The sequence below is a fragment of the Suricata suricatta genome, chromosome 14 (assembly GCF_006229205.1).
Source record: "Suricata suricatta isolate VVHF042 chromosome 14, meerkat_22Aug2017_6uvM2_HiC, whole genome shotgun sequence".
Classification (NCBI taxonomy): domain Eukaryota; kingdom Metazoa; phylum Chordata; class Mammalia; order Carnivora; family Herpestidae; genus Suricata; species Suricata suricatta.
In genome coordinates this window covers 68,371,717-68,391,818 of record NC_043713.1, presented here as the reverse complement: position 1 = coordinate 68,391,818, position 20,102 = coordinate 68,371,717, and the positions used below count along the sequence as shown (strand labels likewise).

Genomic DNA, 20,102 nt, shown 5'->3' with positions numbered 1-20,102 from the left:
ATTTCTAGGGCAAGGACTAAAATAAGGGCGTATTTGGACACGCGTATTTGGGAGAGAAACTGAGCCGGCCAAGGGGGCAAGCTCCCTTCTTCCATACTTCCTGAAGAAAAGGAATCAGTGCCCTCTAAGATTCTTTTTTTTTTAATGCTTTTTTAAAATTTATTTTTGAAAGACAGAGACAGCTGGAGCAGGGGAGGGTCAGAGAGAGAGGGAGACACAGAATCCGAAACAGGCTCCAGGCTCTGAGCTAGCTGTCAGCACAGAGCCCGACGTGGGGCGCGAACCCACGAACTGTGAGATCTGACCTGAGCCGAAGCCAGATGCTTAACCGACTGAGCCACCCAGGTGCCCCTCTAAGATTCTTTTTGAGGGGCGTCTGGGTGGCTCAGTCGGTTAAGCAGCTGGCTTTGGCTCAGGTCATGATCTCACAGTTCTTGGGTTCAAGCCCTACATTGGGCTCTGTGCTGACAGCTCAGAGCCTGGAGCCTGCTTCGGATTCTGTGTCTCCTTCTCTCTGACCCTGCCCTGCTCTCACTCTCACTCTCTGTCTCTCAAAAAAAAAAAAAAAAAAAAAAAGATTCTTTTTGAGATTCTGTCACTTTTCCAGGAAGTCTCCTTTAATTAAAAAAATAATAATAATGATTTTAAAAATAGTAAATACCCTGACCTTCTCAGAGCTGAGCTCACAGGGAGTGGTAAACAGTGTTTACAACTCCTCCGAGGCTGCCACAAAGCAGCTCAGCTCCTATCTGCCTTGCCTGGTAAGGGATGGGCTATGAGTAATGAAGATTAATCAAGATGAGGCCTGAGTGGGCCATGGTAGGATAGAGACAGCTGCCAATGCTGCAATGGGAGGTGAGGCAGAGGCTGAGAGCACAGCCCAAAGCAGGGGTTGTGCAGCCTGAGTGCTGGTGGGGGGGGGGCATTCAGATTAGGTCTGCTTGAGTCCAGAGCCCCAGTTTTTAACCTGCCTTGACTTGAAGGCCGCAACACTCTCTATAGGATATTCCTTTGTGCAAAAGTGGGAGCAGGGGGGCTCATTCTATATCCTTGGGGTCCACCCAAAAGCTCAGAACAGTCTGCCCTTGCCCATAGATTCCCGAATCCCTTAGATCTGAGTTCTCCCCTTGGAGGACCCAGGCTGCTATGGGAAGCAGGTAATTTAAGGAAAGACTCTGGGAGGCACCAGGGGCAAGAGAAGAACCCATTTTTAGTAACTGCTGGCCGAGGCTGTGGGAGAGACCTCTCCTCTGGTCACTGTATTTCCCTAGATAAACTCCTGCTAGGACCTCAGTTTCCCCATCTGTGATACGATTACGATAGAAGATAGGATTCAGTAGGCAGAGAGGGAAAGATTAGGGCCTGAGTCCCTGGGTGGGGAAAAACACCAATTTTGGAGCAATGCTGGGAGTATCTTAACCATAGCAAGCCCCCTCAGGCATAAGGTTCCTCTTAAGAATGTAACAGACCCCAACTACTCCCCCTCAGGTTTCCCCTCTGGAATTTAACAAAAGACCTAAGTATGGCCATAGAGCACCCCTCATGAGCCAATCAGGAATGGACAGCCCAGCATCTAGAACTATCAAGCCAATAAGGGCAGAACCTGGGAAGGAACAAGGTGGGAGGGAAGGGGAAGGGCTGACCAGAACCTTATAAAACAAGGACCCTTGCCTATAGTCCTTGAGCATTCACTTTTGAATGCTCCCTCTCTGCAGAGAGAGCTTTCCTACTATTCTTCCTTTCTAATCTTATATTGTAATAAACTTGCCTGCTCTTCATTTTGTGTCCACTTTTTCACTCTTTGAAGCTGCTGAGACACAAGGAATCCTGGGTATTGTGGTAAAAAAGATCCTGCAACATGATGAGCTCATAGGCATGAACATGCTATGTAAACCCAGGCACCATCCCATACCTGTGAGAGAGGGCAAGTGGTTTGTCTGGAGGTCTACAGATCTAAATGCAGGCTAAACACAAACCTGGTCCCCAATCCCCCCGGAGGGCCTCTGTTTATCAGACTCTTACGTGGGGCCCTGCACCAGACATGAGTGTGCTCTCACACACACACCACTTCTCAGGGACCCAGCAGACTGTGCCAGACTAGACACCTGACCCAGAATCCACAGGTGGGCTGGGCTAGGCAGGCTCCTCTCCAGGCTTTGGGACATGGGCTGAGAAAACAAGAGAGGGCTGGAAACTTGAACTGCAAAGTGAGTCACTGCTGGGGCCACACTCGGAAGAAGCTGACTGAGGGGGAAGATGCAGAGAGTAGGGAGCATTAGCAGAGCTGAAGGAACTTTGAGCCCCAACTTCTATTTCCCTACCACCCTTGACTGCCCCTGAGTTGGTGGGCTGAATTTTTTTTTCAGCGAATAGCTTTGATTTGAGCAGGAGTCAATAGTTGCTGCTCCTTAGAGCCCAACACACCCTTGACTATAATAATCCCTTTGGAAGAGGCATATCACACCCAGTTCATGTGCCCTTGAAAGCCCAGTGCTGGGGGCTCTCCCCACCCCAGACTGAGACCTGCCACTGCCAACCAGTGAGGAGGCAGGTGAGGAGGCAGCAGGGTGGTACAGTGGCAAGTGCGTGAGGGCTGGGGCCAATGGCTCTGCCACCTCCAGGCTACATGACCTGAGCTGGCCTCTCTGAGTCTCTACCCTTCTTTGACAGGGCTGTAGAAGAACCAAAGAGCACAGAGCAGGTCCTGAAGCCTCTGAGATGTCCCCTGATGGTGACTAAGGAGGGGCAAGGGAACAAGCACTCTGGGGTTCTGGGAACATACATTTCACCTTCAAAGCAAGCTGCATATCTTTATTTAGCTTTCTGGTATTTTGACATTTGTTTTAATATAAGAATCTTTAAATCGCCCTCTTCTCCTGGTCTACACACTAAATATTTGAAGCTGGCGCCCTAGGAAGAGGCATATACGCAGGTGTGATGACTTTGTAGCGCTGTAAAACTTGACACACTGTCTATGAGAGAGAACATCTGAAGCAGGCCCCCTTCCTAACCTTGGTGAGGTGGGGCATGTGGGATGCCTCCTTGGCCTGAACTCCACTTCCTAGAGGTCAGCCCGGGGTTCAGGACCCTCCCACTAACAGGCAAGGTCCTGGCCCCTGGCTGCTGGGGCCTGGGGTGGTACCCTGACTGTGTGTTGGGCAAAGCAGAAGCCAGAGCCCAAGCTCTAGGGTCCTGGGCCTCAGACTGCCTTTGGGTTCTGCCATATAATCATAACAACCGTGAGAGCACCCAATTTCCAGTGTTTGAGTGGAAGAGCCAGGAGGCCACCCCAGGCCAGGTCTGTCTGTCTCCTAAGGCACACCCCCTACCTGACATTGTGGGTGAGTTTTTCTTTGAGTATCAATTTCCTTATCTCAAAGCAGAGATACATACAAAAATATCCACAACCTCAGAGTCATACAAGAAAGTTTCTAGCAGGTACATGTTCCCTAAACAGCGATCACTGTTGCCACGGCCCACATCACTGCCCCCAGCACCCAGGGGCTCACCCACCTTCCTCTGCTCTCCCCTGCAGGTACTTCCTCCTTCTGTGTTCCAGCCCCCGGCACTCACTGGCCAGCTTGAGGCATCAGGACGCCGGGGCAGGTGCACAAATACTTTAATCATTTCAGAGGCAGGTTTTGAGCCCCCATCAGCTACCATGCCAGGGCCAGCATTAGGGCCACTGCCTTGAAGGTGGAGTTGAGAGCTGGGATCAGGACTGCAGCCCCTGGGCCACAGAGGTCTTGCAGGGCCCCAATCCCAGAGGTGACAGTCCTCATAGCACCAGTAGCCAGTGACTTCTCCTCCTTGTGTTGAGGAGTCTGAGATGCTTTACACCCTACAGACCATGCGTGGCCTTCAAGGGATTCCTGTGTGGCCAGGCCAGGACAGACTGGAGCAGACAGCCCTCCCAAGGAAGGTACTTGGTTCCCTGATCCAGGGTAGACGGTGGCTTAGGGCATTCGCAAGGGTGGTAGCTGGGGTGATCCAGAGGACGTTATCCAAGTGCACATGAGGTAGCAGCAGGGTTGGGCATGTGCATGTTACAGTGATGTCTGGAGGGAAGGCAGAAGCCCAGGGAGTGGACAAGGCTGCTGGGGTAGGTGAGTGCAGAGGCTACCAGCTAGTCAGCCTCATCTCGATGGTTTCTCCGTCCTTGGGGGTGTATTCAGCAATACCTGCAGAAACAGGTTGAGCAGGGGTGTTAATAGGGCAGAGAATCCCGCCCCTCCCCATCTCTTCTTAAGGACAAGCATCCTGAGGCCAGGGTCTAAGATCCACTCAGGGCTTGGTGGTACGAAAGTGGGAGCTGTCCAGAGCCAGTTTGGAAACTCTGAAATCAGCTGTGACCTCAGGGTCCCTAAAACCCACAGGCTCATTTTAAGGTGGGGGAGCTCCCCTCCACCAGGGGGGTATACAGAACAGCATTCTGGATAACCAACATGGGGTGAAAGGAACCAGAGACCCCTTGACAACACCTGATGGGCAGGGTCACTGTCTTCATAGTCCCCTGAGGGGCCAATGGGAAGAGGCACTTGCTCAGTGTGGTCTGAAGGAAGAATCAAGACCATGAGTGAAGTCTCCCGGAGCCAGACTCTGCTCACTAGAGACAAACCAGGCTCCAGCATGGTACCTGGGTTCAAGCCCCAGCTCTGCACTTATCAGCAGTATGACTTTGAGCAAGTTATTTAACTTGAGTGCTAGTTTTCCCATTTCTGAAATGAGGACAATAATGGTATCAACAACCAGGTATTCCTTTTTCCCCATGAGAGTGGGCTTCGAGCTGGACTGCAGGGCTAGGGGGTGGGAGACAGAGGACACAGAGGCCCCCATCTGCCTCATGATTGAGCTGCCACAGGCTGCCCTCCCCAAGCTGCCCCCTCACAGACCAGCCTTTATCAGCAATAGAGACCAGATCTGGGGTCTCCATCTGCCACCTCTTTGTTTTAGTTCTCATTCTTCTCAGAAGCGAGGCAGGGAAAGAGAATGCTTTCTCTTGGGCTCCCTCAGAAAGTCCCACATTCCAGAAAGCACTTAGCTCAATGTCTGGCACATGACAGGTGCCCAACAGAAGCTCCAGGTAGGAAGAGCAGGGATAGATGACCGTAAGAGACTGCCTGGTGACTGGGGGATGATGCACAAGGATGCTCATGACAGCTTGAGGTGTAAGAGTTAAAACTGGAGACACCCTAATATCTAGCAGGAATCAGAAGCTGCATCTCACTCCATACCCCGCCGGAGTATCAGTGCCAGGGCAGGCCCTGACTGGCCTCAGCCAGGTGTGTGGCAATCCTTGCTCTCTAGCCAATGGTGAGTGCAGAACCTGAGCCAGCTCCTAGCAACAGGGATGGGTCCAGGAAACATGCCTGTGCCCCAATTCCACCTTTGTCTACTGGGGGCAAACAAAGTTCTAAAAGGGAACAGTCCTGGGAAGGCACAAGAAGGGTAAGAAAGCCAACAGAGAGAGGAGAATGGAGTCACAGAGGAGCAGAGCTGGAGTCCAGGTTACATCAGCCCTGAAGTCCTCACTCCCTCTGGACTCTGGTCACAGGAGCCATTGGATGTCATACATTGGAAGCTAGTTTGCATTGTGTTTCCTGTTACTTGCAGCCCAAAGCACCCTCCTGAGTGATATATTCTACGTGACTATTACAAAGGAAGGGAAAGATCTACATACAGCAACAGAGAGATATGTCTACAATACATTAAGAATGAAGAAAGGAGCGCCTGGGTGGCTCAGTTGGTTGAACATCCAACTTCAGCTCAGGTTAGGATCTCACGGACCGTGGGTTTAACCCCTGTGTTGGGATCTGTGCTGGCAGCTCAGAGCCTGGAGCCTGATTCAGATTGTGTGTGTGTGTGTGTGTGTGTGTGTGTGTGTGTCTGCTCCTCCCCTGCTCATGCTCTGCCTCTGTCTCTCAAAAACAAACATTAAAAAAAAATTTTTTTAAAGAGTGAAAAAATAAGTTGCGGGGCATCAGGGCATCTGGCTGGCTCGGTTGGTCCAACAACTCTTTTTATTTATTTATTTTTTTAATGTTTTTAATTTATTTCTGAGAGACACAGAGAGACAGTGTGAGCAGGGGAGGGGCAGAGAGAGAGGGAGACACAGAATCTGAAGCAGGCTCCAGGCTCTGAGCTGTCAGCACAGAGCCTGACACGGGGCTCAAACCCACAAACCGTGAGATCATGACCTGAGCCGAAGCCAGACGCTTAACTGACTGAGCCACCCAGGCGCCCCAAACATGCAACTCTTGATCTCAGGGTCATGAGTTTAAGTCCCACACTGGATACAGAGCTTACTTTAAAACAAATAAAATGTTAAAAAAAAAAAAAGCATAAATTTAAAAAATAAGTTGCAAAACAGTACACAGAGCCGTGCCATGCAGTATGCTAGCATTAGCCACATGCAGCTATAGAGTATTTGAAATCTTAGTACAGAAAAAGCATGCAAGGGGAGCCTGGGTGGCTCAGTTGGTTAAGCATCCAACTTTGGGTCAGGTTGTGATCTCACGGTTTGTGAGTTTGAGATCTGCATCAGGCTCTGTGCTGACAGCTCAGAACCTGGAGCCTGCTTCAGATTCTGTGTCTCCCTCTCTCTCTGTTCCTCCCCTACTTGTGCTCTGTCTGTCTCTCTCTCTCAAAGACAAATAAATGTAAAAAAAAATTTTAATAAAAAAATTAAAAAAAAGAAAAAGCATGCAAAATATGTCGTTAATAATCTTACATTGATTATATCTTGGAATGATAATATTTTGGATATATTTGGTTACATAAGATCCATTATTAATATTAGTGTCACCAACTAGAAAATTTAGAACTACTCATGTGCCTTGCATTTTACTTCTGTTGGACAGCATTGCTACAGAGTATGGCTCTATTTGTATGAAAAAATTAACTTATATATTTAAAAAATTAGCTGGATGAAAATACACTAAGAGTTAAAAACAAAAAACAAAAACAAAGAAAAGAAAGGAAAGGAAAGGAAAAGAAAAGAAAAGAAAAGAAAAAAACACACCAATCGTTAAAAGAAGTTATTTCCAGGTAGCAAACTATAGGTAATTTTAACTTTCTTCTTTTTTGCCTATCTGATTTCCTAGAGTTACCATAATAACTTACATAAAAATTCTTAAGCATTCAGTTAAATAATGTACAAGCAACCTTGAGCATCAGTGATTATCTGAGGCTGAGGCCTAGAAAGTGCAGGGGAAAGCTGAGGTGAGCTGGCCTCACTACAAGGCTGGTTGGGGGAGATGTCCAGAGGTGGGTGGCCACGACTTACCTTGTAGCAGTGGGGTGTCAGGGGCTCGGAGGAGCTGCCAGAACTCACGTTCCCCAGCTGTTTTTCCCATCACTGAGGTCAGGAAGGGGCCTGACAAGGTGTTCTGTGTTCCATACCTACCAAAGCGACAGACAGAGGGAGAAGTGACTTTTGCTTCCACTGACCCAATGGCAGGAGCAGAAGTGCCCCCACCAGGAAAGTCCTGGCCTTTCTCTCAGAGCCAGAGTCCTTTCCAGGCCACGGGCTTCACCTCCACACCTCCTCTACAGCTCCCTGACACTGCCCACCCGGGGGATTTTACCCCCTCTACATGGACCAGGACCATGGCCTACAGGAAGGGACACCTATTACATTTTCGACTCAGCAGCTGCCCCCTCTGTGGGAGCTGATGTTGCAGGGGTGAGGATGAGAAGCTGCCAGCACCATATATGAGATGCCAATGCCCAATAAGAGAGGGTGTAGCCAGCATGCAAACAGAAGCAGGGACATGCAAGACGGAAACCCCTGATGGTGGCACTGGGTCTCTGGTTCTGGAAGTTTCTATGGCTCAGTGGCACTCCCCTCTTTTTGTTTCTCCAAACCATGTGGATGCTACTGCCAAAGGGATCTTCTTAAACCCATGGGTCATGTTCTTCCTCTCCCCAAAAGGCTTATAATGTTTCTGTCTTAGAGAGGGAGGGTTTGTATAGGTTTAAAAAACAGAAAACCACTCAGGGTGACTTAGTCAAAAGGAAAGTGTTATTTGAGGGGGTGCCATGGAGCAGCCCCCACTGCCTTGTCACTCCCTAGGTCTCTGGGTCCGTGTGGCTTCTTGGAGCACATCTCTCTCTCTCTCTCTCTCTCTCTCTCTCTCCTCTCTTTCTCTTAGGATCTCTCTGCTGTCCATTTTTCCCTGCCATGCATTCATTTGCCTCCAGACATGGCCTTGCTGCCTTGCCTCTGTACCCAGTTCAAACACCTACTTTCACTAACAGAATTGCTTCTCTGATTAGTATCCCTGATGTGTTCTCAGAGGCTTTGGAATTCTACACTAAAACGTTAAGTTCTATTTTTTTTTTTTCATTTTGATGACATTATACAGACAGGAATGCCAGCAGGTTCTGAGTAATCTCAGCGCCTGTTAGACTGCAGCCTAACACACACTGAGTGGCCATCTGGGACTTTGTTGGCTCCCAGCAGTATGGGTTGCAGGCTACCGGAAAGAGAACTGAGGTGGGCTTAGTAGGTAATTAATCACAGGGAGTAGATCAAGGCCATCTGATAATAAAAATTCTTATTCTAGTGAAAGCTAACCTGTATTGAGCTTACTAAGTGCAGGATCCTGCATATACAATAAGCATGTTCCATGCCTTCTTTGTGCACTAATTCCTGCACTCCCTGCATGGACCCTCTGAGGAGCAGGGCACAGCTGGTGTCCTCGCTGACTTGCTGGAAAGAACTGGTTCTGGGCGCCTAACTGGGGAGTGTTGGAGCTGGGATTCCAATGTGGGTGCTCTGCCTCCAGACCATGTTCTCATAGCTGCAGAACAATGCTGGCCTACAGTTGTCTGTTTCCACTGCAGCGTGGGGTATCAGGACTGGAGAAGGTGGAAGCAGAGCCTACGCCAGCACCTCTCCTAAAGGAAGTGTCTCTTCCATCCTTGTCCCATCCAAGTCCTGTTTCAGGGATGTGAGGTCAGGTGGGAGTGAGGGCTGCGAGGTGGGGGGTCTCACGTGAATCCTCGGAACTTCTGGGCCTTCTTAAGGACATCTTCCAAGGAGGATCCAGCAGGGACAGAGATGGAGTTTATGTATTGTGGCGAGACACTGGGGACCTTCAGCACGACTCTGATGACCTGTTGAGTCTGTGAAGGGGTCTCCACAACTGGTTCCAACATGACTATGTCAGGGAGAGAGGAAGGGGCAGCTGGTGTGAGGGCAAGGAGCCAGGTGTTGGTCTTCCTTTCTTCCCTTGAAGACACTATCGCCTATCAGCACCTCTTCCTATCCCATGATCCCATCTCAGCCAGCACCACCACCAGTCATTCCAGCCTCCTCTGTCTCTTAGCCCCCAAATCCCCCGGCTGCTCAAAGTTGGGTCCATCACTGGTTTTTCTGCCTCCAGTATCTCCCTCCCCACATAGCACCCCACGTAGCATCCCAGAGGGCTCTTTCTAGAACATGCATTTGTTCATATGACTCCCCTATTACCTCCAAGGGTCTCCCCTCTTCATTCTCCTGCCTGCAAGCCCAGCTCATTCTCCCAGGCCCCACCTCTAGTAAGACCCTTCCCCCAAATCCCAGTCTTTTCCACCTTGGTGCCTTTGTTCTTGCTGCCTCCTCTTTGCTCTGCTCTTGCTACCTTCTTCCTCCACTAACAAATCCCACTCACTCTCCAACTCAAGTCCTTCTTCAAGATGAAGCCTGATTCAAGCTGCTAATTGTAACTCATTATGATGTATCAGAGCTACCCAAAATAGGTCTCTTCTCATTCATCCATTCAAACATTTCTGTGCTGGGTATCACACAAGGGGCTGCAGATTCATGGCCCACCCAGAGCTATTTGGTATCTCTTTCCTCACACTGTGGCTTTCTAGAAGCTGTGAATGCATCTTAGCTGCCAGCGTGTTCCACATATACCACGAACCCCTGCTGACTCAGCAAATCAGGACTAAGCAACCCCCCTTCCCTGGGACGTGCAGAGTTCAGGGAGCGCTCTGCAGACTGAAAAGAACAAGGCTGCTGTGAAAGGCGCAGCTACCTCTTGGTGCCTTGCAGTCCGGGGAGATGAGATCCACATAGCTCTTGCCATTCAGGACAGGCAGCAGCTGAGAAATCACCAGAGCATTCTGGAAGGCCCCATCCTGCAGACTGGCCAACAGAGCAGCCCTTGCCTTGAGGCACGCTGTACCCAGCTCCACCCCATGCATGGAGGACTTCATCAGTAACTGGAGATAGAAGGGGGAAGAGAAGGAGGAGGTGGGTCAGCTGTCATGGAGGAGCCGGGTCTTCCAACCCCTGACCAGGCCCCCACCCACCAAAACGAGGGTGGACTGTGGCCCCAAGCTCTCCCTCCTACCTGTAGCGCCAGAGGGGTGCTGTAGACATTCCCAAAGTGGCCCTCAGGTGTCTGGGCCTTCAGGATCTTCTCTCGTACTTTCCTGATGGCCAGGGTGATCTGGTGTTTCTGATTGGGTTTGAGGTTGGAATGTTCTAAACAGGTGAAGGCCAAGCCTGCCATGGCCAGTGTGTCTGCAGGGGACAGAGTCAATGGGGATCAGACCAGAGAGCCCTGGGGCAATGGGCGGCCACCAGAGGCCTTGAAGAAGGGCCATAGTCAGATCAGCAATTTAGAAAGTTTTCACCAGGTAAGGGGACCAACTCAGCCCAGTTTGTCCAGAACTTGCCCAGTGTGACCACTGTAAGTCCAGTGTCCTGGAAGCCCCTTAGTTCCAGGCAAATGGGGACGACTGGTCACCCTATCCCTGTCTACTGTTTGTTAGAGGTTAGGGAGAGAGCCTGGAGGAGAGAGATCCAAAAGGACTTTATCTTACACCACTCATTCCCAAACCTGCCTGCACGTTGAAATCATCAGGGAAATCTGGAATACACTGATGGCTGGGTCCACCTCCAGGTAGATTTAATAGGTCCCGGGCTGCCTGGGCCCTGAGGTGATTACTGTGTCCACAGTGGTTTTTCTACAAGCCTTGGGCAGAGCGAGCTCCCTGCTTCCTTCTCTCTGGGGCAGCTCCTCACCCTCCCAACCAACTCCATCCTACCCCCACTATATGCGAAGCACACACACTCACTCACAGAATACCAGGACTAGAACAGCCCTTGAATCACATTGACAAGAAAGGGCACTGGAGGCCCAAGGTCACATAGTGAGGTAGCAGTTCCAGAATCCAGGTCTCAGACTTCCCAGCTCATATAATGACAAGATCATAACCATGTATCCAGAAGTTTCTCTGTGCCAAGCACCAATCTAAGCCCTTTATTTATAAGGCATCTTCTATCAAGATACTGCTGAGAGGTTATTTTACAGGACAAGCTGGACCAGAAAGGCCAGCTGACTTGCCCAGGGTGTCCTATAGTAAGTGTGTGACAGAGCTGGGGTCAGGATCCCAGTTCAGCCCCAACACGGCTCACTACCACTGTACCACACTCAAGAGCCCTAAGGCTCTTTCACTCCTAAGGGCCTCATGAGGAGGGGCCCCAAGGAAAGGTGAGCTTGGGGCCAAGGGGTGGAAGCCTTCAGTTGGGCTGGGGGCTGGAGGAGTGCCAGCCTGGCGTTAGCAGGTCTAGCCCACTCACCCACAGAAAGGTGGCCCTGGTGGAGATGCTGTTCATGTTCCACGGCATACAGGAGCTTTCCCACCACACTGTCATGGAGCCGCTTCTGGTGAACACACAGAGCCAGGATCCCCAGGCCATACTGGTAGTAGCTGGTGCGGGGCTGGCCCCTGTTGTTGTGCCCTGGGAGGGAGAAAACCATGGGGCAGGGGCTTCATGCCAGGCCTCTCTGCCCACTCCCAGCAACCGGCCCAGCCAGCACACAGCACCCCCGTTGCCTACACTTCCTGACACCCTCCTTTGGGTCACAGGATCCTCCACTCCTTCATCCCCTCAATCCACTCTTACTGAGGATCCACTACGTGTCAGGTGTTGTGCTCAGAGTGATGACCAAGCCCGTGGTGACCAGCCAGGCACAGCACAGCCAGGGTCTCCAACAGTAATACAACCTGCACTCGTGACAGTATGATTAGAATTGAAATGTCGACCGAGGTCTCTGGGGCCATATAATAGAGGTCTTGAGTAGCTGGGGAGTAGGACCAGGATTCCCTAAGGCACTGATGTTGAGGAGGAGTGGGGGGAGCTAAGGTGGAGCAGGAGTAAGCTAGAAGGGGCGGGAAATCTTCTATATAGAGAGAACATATATGAAGACCCTGATCTGCAAGCTGAGAGATTGGTGTGGCCAGACCAGAGGGGCAGGTGAGTGAGTGAGCCAGAGAGTGGGAGAGCAGGTCCTAGAGAGGAGAAAAAGGGCAGACAGGCTGGGCTTGAGGGGCTGTGGACACAGCAGTGGGTTTGAGTAGGACTAACAAGATCAGATTTATATTTAAAACGCCTGCTGTGGCTGTCATGTGCTGGGTCAAATCAAGAGGCAGAACTGTTCGCAGAGAGAGACTGAGGAGTAAGAAGAACATGGGCTATGCAGTTGTCCAGAGGTAGATAGTCAGGTCAATCGTGATGGCTGAGCAGTAGAACTTGCCAACAGAGTATATGTGGTGTGCAGGAAATGCTCGATCAAGGATGGCTACTGGAGCAGGCCCAGGCCTCTAGGTGGACAGTGAGACAGGCAGAACGGGGGACAGGAAAGAAGCCTGGGGAGAAAACCCAAAGTTCTGACTCAGATGCTTCCCCACAGAATATTATCTGATGAGCCCCACCCCCCAATACGTGGCAGACCATGTCTCCCTCACCAATGGCCTTCTTCTCGTCCTCCAGGAAACGTTTCAACTGTGAGACCAGCCTGTCCCCCTTGCGGCCCTCAACAAGCTCACAGTTAGCTCTGAGAGCTAGCAGGTAGAGGGCCAGCTGGCCCATAGAGGGCTTGTCCTGGGAGTCACTGTTGTCATCGCTGAAGGTAAGCCTAGGAAAAAGCCAGTTAACAACACTTCTGTAAGAAATTGCCCCCCTGGTGAGCCTGGCTTGGGGCACCCACCCTCAACATCATAAAGTGAAAAAAGTCCTAGCGATGAGAAACTGCTAGAACTGCCAAAAGCAGATAAAACCAGCTGTGCAAATTGTAAGGTGCATGCCACACATATTTCATAAAGATAAAAAATTAGACTCAAGGACAAACCCTGAGGACTCTCACATCCAAATGACCTGTGCTGACCCCACCATTTTGATCATACTTTGCCTACACAGTCTTCCCTTTCTTCCCTATCCCTGCCCTGTGTCCACTTTTTGAGAAAGAGTCCAAGCAGGACAGGCTTCATGGTATCCCTGATCCTTCACCTCTCATTCAAACTCCCACAGGGAGCCTCAAAACAGGCCTTCCTTAATGCCCCTGTAAAAGGAGCACAGAGTTAGACACTGCTAGATGCTGCTTCTGGGCTCAGCATCAAACAATGCAGTCGTGGATTGGTGATGTCTGCCTCAGCACAGGAGGGAAGCACAGACAGATGCTGCTTCTGGACTCAGTATGGGGGCAGGGGGAGAACTGTGGTCATTGATTAGTGATGTCTGCGTACAATCTGGTCAAGCCAGACCCATTCTACAGATGGAGAAAGTGCCAAAGGAGACAAACTTGCCCAAAATCTCCCAACAAAGTAGTGGCAGCCCAAATCAGAACAGTTCTCCTGTCTCTTAGGAGCAAGGTATGGGGAAAGGAGAAGAAAGTGAACAGCAGTACCCCAGGAGGCTGTGCTGGTAATTGAGCTTGAGAATGTGCAGATAGAAGGCTTCCCTGGCCCCGGCCTGCAGGTTGGAGAGGCGCAGACCCACGTAGATACTGGGGTTCAGGTGCTCCAGGGAGAGCCAGTTCATCCAGGGCAAGAGGTGCTGGCCCAGGCTCTCCACCAGCTTGCTATCCACCTGTGGTATTTCTTAGGAAAGAGAACAGGCAAAGTGAGGATTCAAGGCCAGGCCACTATCAAGGAATTGCTTTTACCTTACCAGGGCCTTTTCCTGGAAATAAACATCTTTACCCCCTTTCCATCCAGCATATACCCTACTTGTATGGGGGAAATACGGCGGTAATAAAAGACAGTATGTAAATAGGGGAAAGCAGATTTTCCAAAAGAGCAGTGGGAGTGGGCCAGGGAGAGGTGGTGGGCTGAGGGCAGAGGAAACTGGTACCAGGCAACCACCTGGAGTAATAGAGAGTGGAGGCCAAGTGTGTGATATGCCCCAGCCACTGTGCCCAACCTCACTTGGTCCTCATGCCAGCCCAGTGACATAAGTACTGTCATCATTGCTTTGCACAAAAGAGGAAACAGCTGTTCAAAGTCATGCTGTGTCTTACAGAAGGCTGCACAGCCACGGATAAACCTGCCTGCAAAACACTGTCTTTGGTGCTCAGCTAAATGCATGTTTTATGCATTTGCAAAGACTGCAACCCACATGCAGAACATGTTACATACCCAATTTAAAAAGTCTGTAGGCTGCCCATAGCTAATGGGCTGCCTGGTGAGCTTCCTCTGTAGAGATCTCAAAATAATGCTTTTCCCACCACATCTGTTTAGGTGAATGGGACCTGAGACTGAGGGGTGAATCCTTGGAAAGCCACCATCGTTTGCAATCATTTCTCTGTGTGCTTTGGCATTTGCCTGAAACTGTGTAACCAAAATGCTGACACCCATGGAAGTCTCGGGGATATGTCCCAGCTCCAGCTGACCACTGTCTTCCTCCCTTAGGGAAGGAAACCTGAGCTCAGTAAGTGGCCCTGGAGGCACTTTGGACTTTTCCCCATTTACTGCCTCCCAGTTGCAACAGGGCTCCAGGTATTTCCACAGGGCCGCATCCTAGGATGCTGGGCAGCCTGCCCCTCCCAGGTGTCACCCAGAGCTCTTCACCTGCCTCTTCTGGCATGAGGACAGGGTTCCTCTCATACAGGCTCAGCTTTCTTGGCTTGGGTCCCACCAACTTTTTTTTTTCTTTTAAGTAATCTCTACTCTCAATGTGGGGCTGGAATTCAGAACCCTGAGATTGAGAGTCCCATGCTCTACAGACTGAGCCAGCCAGAGGCCCCACGGGTCCCACCATCTTATGCCTCTTTTCCCAAAAGTCGCAGGTATCTGTTGCTACCTGTGGAGGTGGCGGAGGTAAGAGGTAAGGGTGGCTTTTCTTTCCCCTTTCTCTTTCTCAGTGCCTTTCTGTGTCTGCCTCCATTTCTCTAGGTATTTCCCCTGCTCCCTCTGGATCTGTCTTAATCTCTACCTCTTTCAGCCTATCTCTCTGATTATCTGTCTCTCTGTACCTCTCTTTCCCTCTCTTTTTCCTTCAAACTGGTAGGGGAGCCTCACCCCTACTCCAGGCTTTGACCTCCAGCAGGTGAGTCAGCTCTGGGGTTATAACTGATAAAAAGAGGAGCCAGAACTATAAAGAGAGGCTGATAACCACAATTCAGCCTCCTTAAAAGGAAGGAGCCAGGCAGATTCACTTCAGTAATAAACATGGCCCTAGGCAAGCTCCCTCCCATGGTGCCTCCTGCTCACAGGGCCACCCAGCTCTGCCAGCTGACTGGCTTTGACATTCATAAGCATAGGATTCACCTCAGTAATAAAGTGGCCCTGGGCACTCGTGCAGCATCCTTGTCAGTTTCACAACTGCACAGAGCTTTAAGCTGGTAAAGCAGGTGTTGCGGGATCCTTCATACCACACCAAGGAGGAAGCCCAAGAAGCATTCTTAGCCCATTTTGCACGTAATGAAATGAGGGTTGGGCAGTGGCTCAGCAGTAGTGGGCTGCAGCCCCAAACCCCATCCAGGACTTCTGTTGAGACTATGGGCCAACTATTGAATGGTTCAGATCCAGTGAGGATGAGGGCTGGATCCCAGGTCTCCCCTGGGGACCATCTGGACAGGAACTAAGATCCAAAGGCAAGGGGTCTGGTTGCACTTATGGAACGCAGGTTGGAGGCTCCTGGTGCCCAGGGAAGACCCTAGCCTGGCATTCTGAGGACTGAGTCCAGCAAAGCCCCAACAAGTCACCTGGCTCCTCCAACCCTTAACTGACTCATCCATGACTTGGACATGACTGAACCTGCCTCTCGATTTCTCCAAAGATCATAAGAGATCCTGCGAGTGAAAGCATATTGCACAGTGTAAGGCCGTGGACAGAATACAAAGAGGAAGGAGAGATGGGTAGCCTCAGAATACAGAGCCTTCCTTGCCTGCCTCTTGCCAGTGCACAAATAGCCCCATGCTTATGTGCCTGACTCCCAAGAGGTCCTGGGGACCCGGGGACACTGGAACACAGAGCTGAAGCAGCCAGCTCCTGCTCACGCAACAGAATGCAAAGCCTTGCTATAATCTGCCACCTGTGCCTCTCTCAGACTTGTCTCCTGTAAGGGTGCCCGCATACTAGCTTCCCTCTGCCTGGGATGCCTGCTCCACCACCACCACCACCCCCCAAACACACTCCTTTTCTTGCTAGCTCCTTTTCCTCCTCTGGGTGATTGGAAATCCTTCCCTGAATGCTCTCCCTGAATCTCCTTTCCCCCAGCTCTCCACCTCCATGTCTGGTTCACTGCCTTGGTGCTCACCACGGCCCGCAAACGCAGCATCGATTTGTCTCTTGACTTCTTTTGTCTGTCCCCTCTACTAGAACAGATGCACTAGGAAGACAAGGATAGGACCTGTCTTTCTCCTTGTTCTTTCCCCAAATCCTAACACTGAACTGACACAGAAAAGTCTCAGTCAACATGTGTTGAATGAGAAAAAAACAAATGAGTGAATGAATAGGAACATTTTTGTATGGTGGGCTATCAGACATATAGTTGACCCTTGAACAAGACATGTTTGAACCACATGTGTCCACTTATATGTGAATTTTTCTTAATACAGTACAGTACTTTAAATGTATTTCCTGGGGCGCCTGGGTGGCTCAGTCAGTTAAGCACCTGACTCTTGGTTTTAGCTCAAGTCATGACCTCTCTCTCAGCCCATCCCCTGCTCACACTCCTTCTCTGTTTCAAAATAAATAAATAAATAAATAAATAAACTTAAAAAAATAAATGTACTTTAATTTTCTTGTGATTTTCTTTTTTTTTTTTTTAACGTTTATTTATTTTTGAGAAAGAGACAGAGTGCAAGCATGGGAGGGGCAGAGAGAGAGGGAGACACAGAATTGGAAGCAGGCTCCAGACTCTGAGGTGTCAGCACAGAGCCCGATGCTGGGCTTGAACTCAGAAATGGTGAGATCATGACCTAGGCTGAGTCGGACAGCTTAACCAACTGAGCCACCCAGGCACCCCTCCTTATGATTTTATTAATAACATTTTCTTTTTTCTAGCTTACCTTATCATAAGAATACAGTATATAATACATATAACATACAAAATATGTGTTAATTGACTATCTTATCGGTAAGGTTTCCTTCCAGTCAACAGTAGGCTATCGATAGTTAAGTTTTGGGGGAGTCAAAAGTTACGGATTTTTGGCTGCATGGAGGGTTGGCAGCCCTAACCCACTTTTTTTGAGGGTCGACTCTAGTATCAAACACTGAGGTCCAGCTAAGTCTCAACTGCTGTGGAAGCCCAAATGGGGCAGATAAATCACACCCTCCCACACACCCAAGCCTGTTTTCCCAGCTATTATATAATGAGGGGCTCAGACAAAAGAGTCCTCCCGCCTAAGAACCCTGGAGGAAAGGGGCACAGGGTAGAGGAAAGGGGCACAGGGTAGATCTTGTTACTCACCACAGATATCAGCAAGAGCCCCCAGGCTTCCCAGCAGGAAGAGGAAGGCCCCAAGGTGCCCCATGGCAGGAGCAGGTGGGTGGGCAGCAGGCGGGAAGCTGGACAGACTCCTAGGGCTGGTCTTGTAGAAGCTTTCCTAACCACGGCTGCTCACGGCTCTAGAAGAGGCAGCTTCCTGTCACTGATTAATCCCTCCACACCAGGCAGCAAGCTGCTAAATCAGCAGAAACAAAGAGGATAATATCTGTAGCTGAGGGAAAAGGAAGGCCAAAAAACAGAGGAAGGAAGGGCAGAGCAGCCTTCCTGGAGGTAGGGAGCCTGGGGCGGGGGGAGGGCAAGTAGGAATGGTGTGAGACTTCTTGAGGCCACTCACATTCTGTCCTGCTGCCTTAAAGAGCCCTGGGCAGGCACAGAAGGCCTGACATCTGAGCTGTCCAAGTTTGTCCAACTGCGCCCTCTCACTGTTCCAGCGGTGGACAGGAAGGGCTAGGGTGCCTATCTGGTGCCCTCCCAACAGAAGTGCCCACCCGGTTCTGGGACAGGTAGCAAACAGAAAACTATAGTGGTCACATGAGCAACTGCTGGCGTCAGCTGTCTTCTGCCTGCCCGCCCAGAGTTGGGAGTGGGAGGGGCTGGACCTGGGCCAGTTTTCTCAACCAACCAGAAAGCTGGAGGCCTCCTGAAGACAAAAGGAAACAAGGAACAGGATTTAATCTTTTGAGACACAAAGCCCTGCAGCAGGGCTTACTTGTTAGGTCTAGGAAAGTAACCTTAAAAAAACAAACAAACAAACAAAACCTGTAAGTATAAGAGAGAACAAAGCATTCCTCATCTGCCTAACCTCACAGGAGGTTCAATGTCCAAAAGTTAACCCTGGCAGTGCTGTGTGGCCTTGGCCAGGTCACTTAACCTCCCTGAGTTTGAAATAGTTTCTTCTGTGTGATATGAGAGGGTTGGACAAGATCATTCTAACTAAGCTCGCTTCCAGCTCAACTTGTAGAAATGTTATGATCTTAAAACACCTATAATCATTTCCTCTAATGAGATTTCTATTGCAGTCATATTATGGCTAATTGCTAGAGTTTATCCTTTCAAGATAATCTGGCTTTGTGCCTGACTTATCACAATTCACGCTCTTGTCATTGATAAATACAGGTATATGTATCTGTTTACAGAAGTACTTCACAAATTAAAATTAGATTGTCTGCTGCAAGAAGGCTGGGTGTGGCCCATTGGAGTAAGTTCTGGGGAAGGAGAGAGGCCAGCTGGAGGCCCAACTTTGGCAGATTCTCAGGCTTGGACCTCCAGGGGACCCTCAGCAATCTGTGTGCAAGAAAGCTGCTGTGATCTGGGACAGGACTGCTCTGACCCACCCAACCCTCTGCCTGTGGCAGGGGGTGGTGATTCTGATTCCTGCCACTTCCAGGAGGGCAGCCTGGAGGAGGTGACCGTGATGGAGGGGCTCCCTATCGCCCAGCCTCTGGTAAGAAACAGTTTCCTTTAGGAGGGTCACCTCTGATTCCCACAAACTCAAAAGTACTGTAGTGACCAACCTGGAAGGACGCACATTTTCATAGCTATCAGAAACAGAATGGGGGCAAAGCTGGGCTGTTTTAGGTAATACCATCCAGAAAAATAAAAAAGAAGGATGACTAAAGTGTTTGGTTCAGGATTTCTATTTAGGGGTCTACACTGAGAAAATAAAAGTTAGCTTGGAATGAACAAGTGAAAGTTTGCCCTGTCCATGCATCAGGACAGATACAAATAATGTCAGCTGCAACATTAACAGGAAACATCACAAGGTCATGTTACAGCTGTGAAGTGTCCCAATAATCATGTTCTTTGAGTAACTATTACTTTTTTACTGAGATTTCTTTATTTTCCCCCTAAAATCATAAATTTGCTGTTTGAAATCATAATTTTAAGAAAGAAACATGCCTGGAGGAGCTAAGTCACTTTGACACAAACAGCTTCAGATCAAAAGTTTCTGGGTGAAAGATTACATACCTCTCCTTGTAATTTCCAAGGGAACAGGATTCTGGGTCCACTTTGCTGCCCAGGTCTTTAGTTGACCCTTCTCATTCAGCCCTGCAATGCATTGACCCTAGCAAAACACTGCTTGGGTTACATTTCACTTACAGCCTTTTGCCAAATACTTCCATAACCTCTCCGTTTGTGTGGTCAGACCCCCACAGTTGCTCTGCTCCAAGAGGAACCTGCAGATTCAAAACAGTCCCAAGGATCTGTCTTAGAAGTTCTCTTGGGGGGGGGGGTCCTAGGGGGCTCAGTCGGTTAAGTGTCTGGCTTCAGCTCAGGTCATGATCTCACAGTTCGTGGGTTCGAGCCCTGCATCGGGCTCTGTGCTGACAGCTAGCTCAGAGCCTGCCTGTTTCAGATTCTGTGTCTCCCT

The 20,102-nt window shown here is 49.9% G+C and overlaps 1 protein-coding gene across 3 annotated transcripts; it reads right to left on the bottom strand.

Moving 5' to 3' along the window:
- Positions 1-2,790: 2,790 nt before the first annotated feature.
- Positions 2,791-18,255, bottom strand: TCN2 (transcobalamin 2). Of its 3 annotated transcripts, none has more exons than XM_029922549.1 (10): positions 18,066-18,255; positions 17,693-17,906; positions 13,686-13,878; positions 12,748-12,917; positions 11,579-11,740; positions 10,344-10,516; positions 10,026-10,212; positions 8,999-9,164; positions 7,286-7,401; positions 2,791-4,181 (listed from the first exon to the last, which is right to left on the bottom strand). In XM_029922549.1, the coding sequence occupies exons 2-10, from the start codon at positions 17,754-17,756 to the stop codon at positions 4,120-4,122; spliced, it is 1,293 nt and encodes a 430-aa protein (XP_029778409.1). In that variant the 5' UTR covers positions 17,757-17,906; positions 18,066-18,255; the 3' UTR covers positions 2,791-4,119. The 3 variants fall into 3 exon arrangements, with proteins under 3 accessions (XP_029778409.1, XP_029778410.1, XP_029778411.1); XM_029922550.1 differs by having other exon boundaries at positions 17,693-17,903; XM_029922551.1 differs by having other exon boundaries at positions 17,693-17,850.
- Between the last annotated feature and the right edge of the window lie 1,847 nt (positions 18,256-20,102).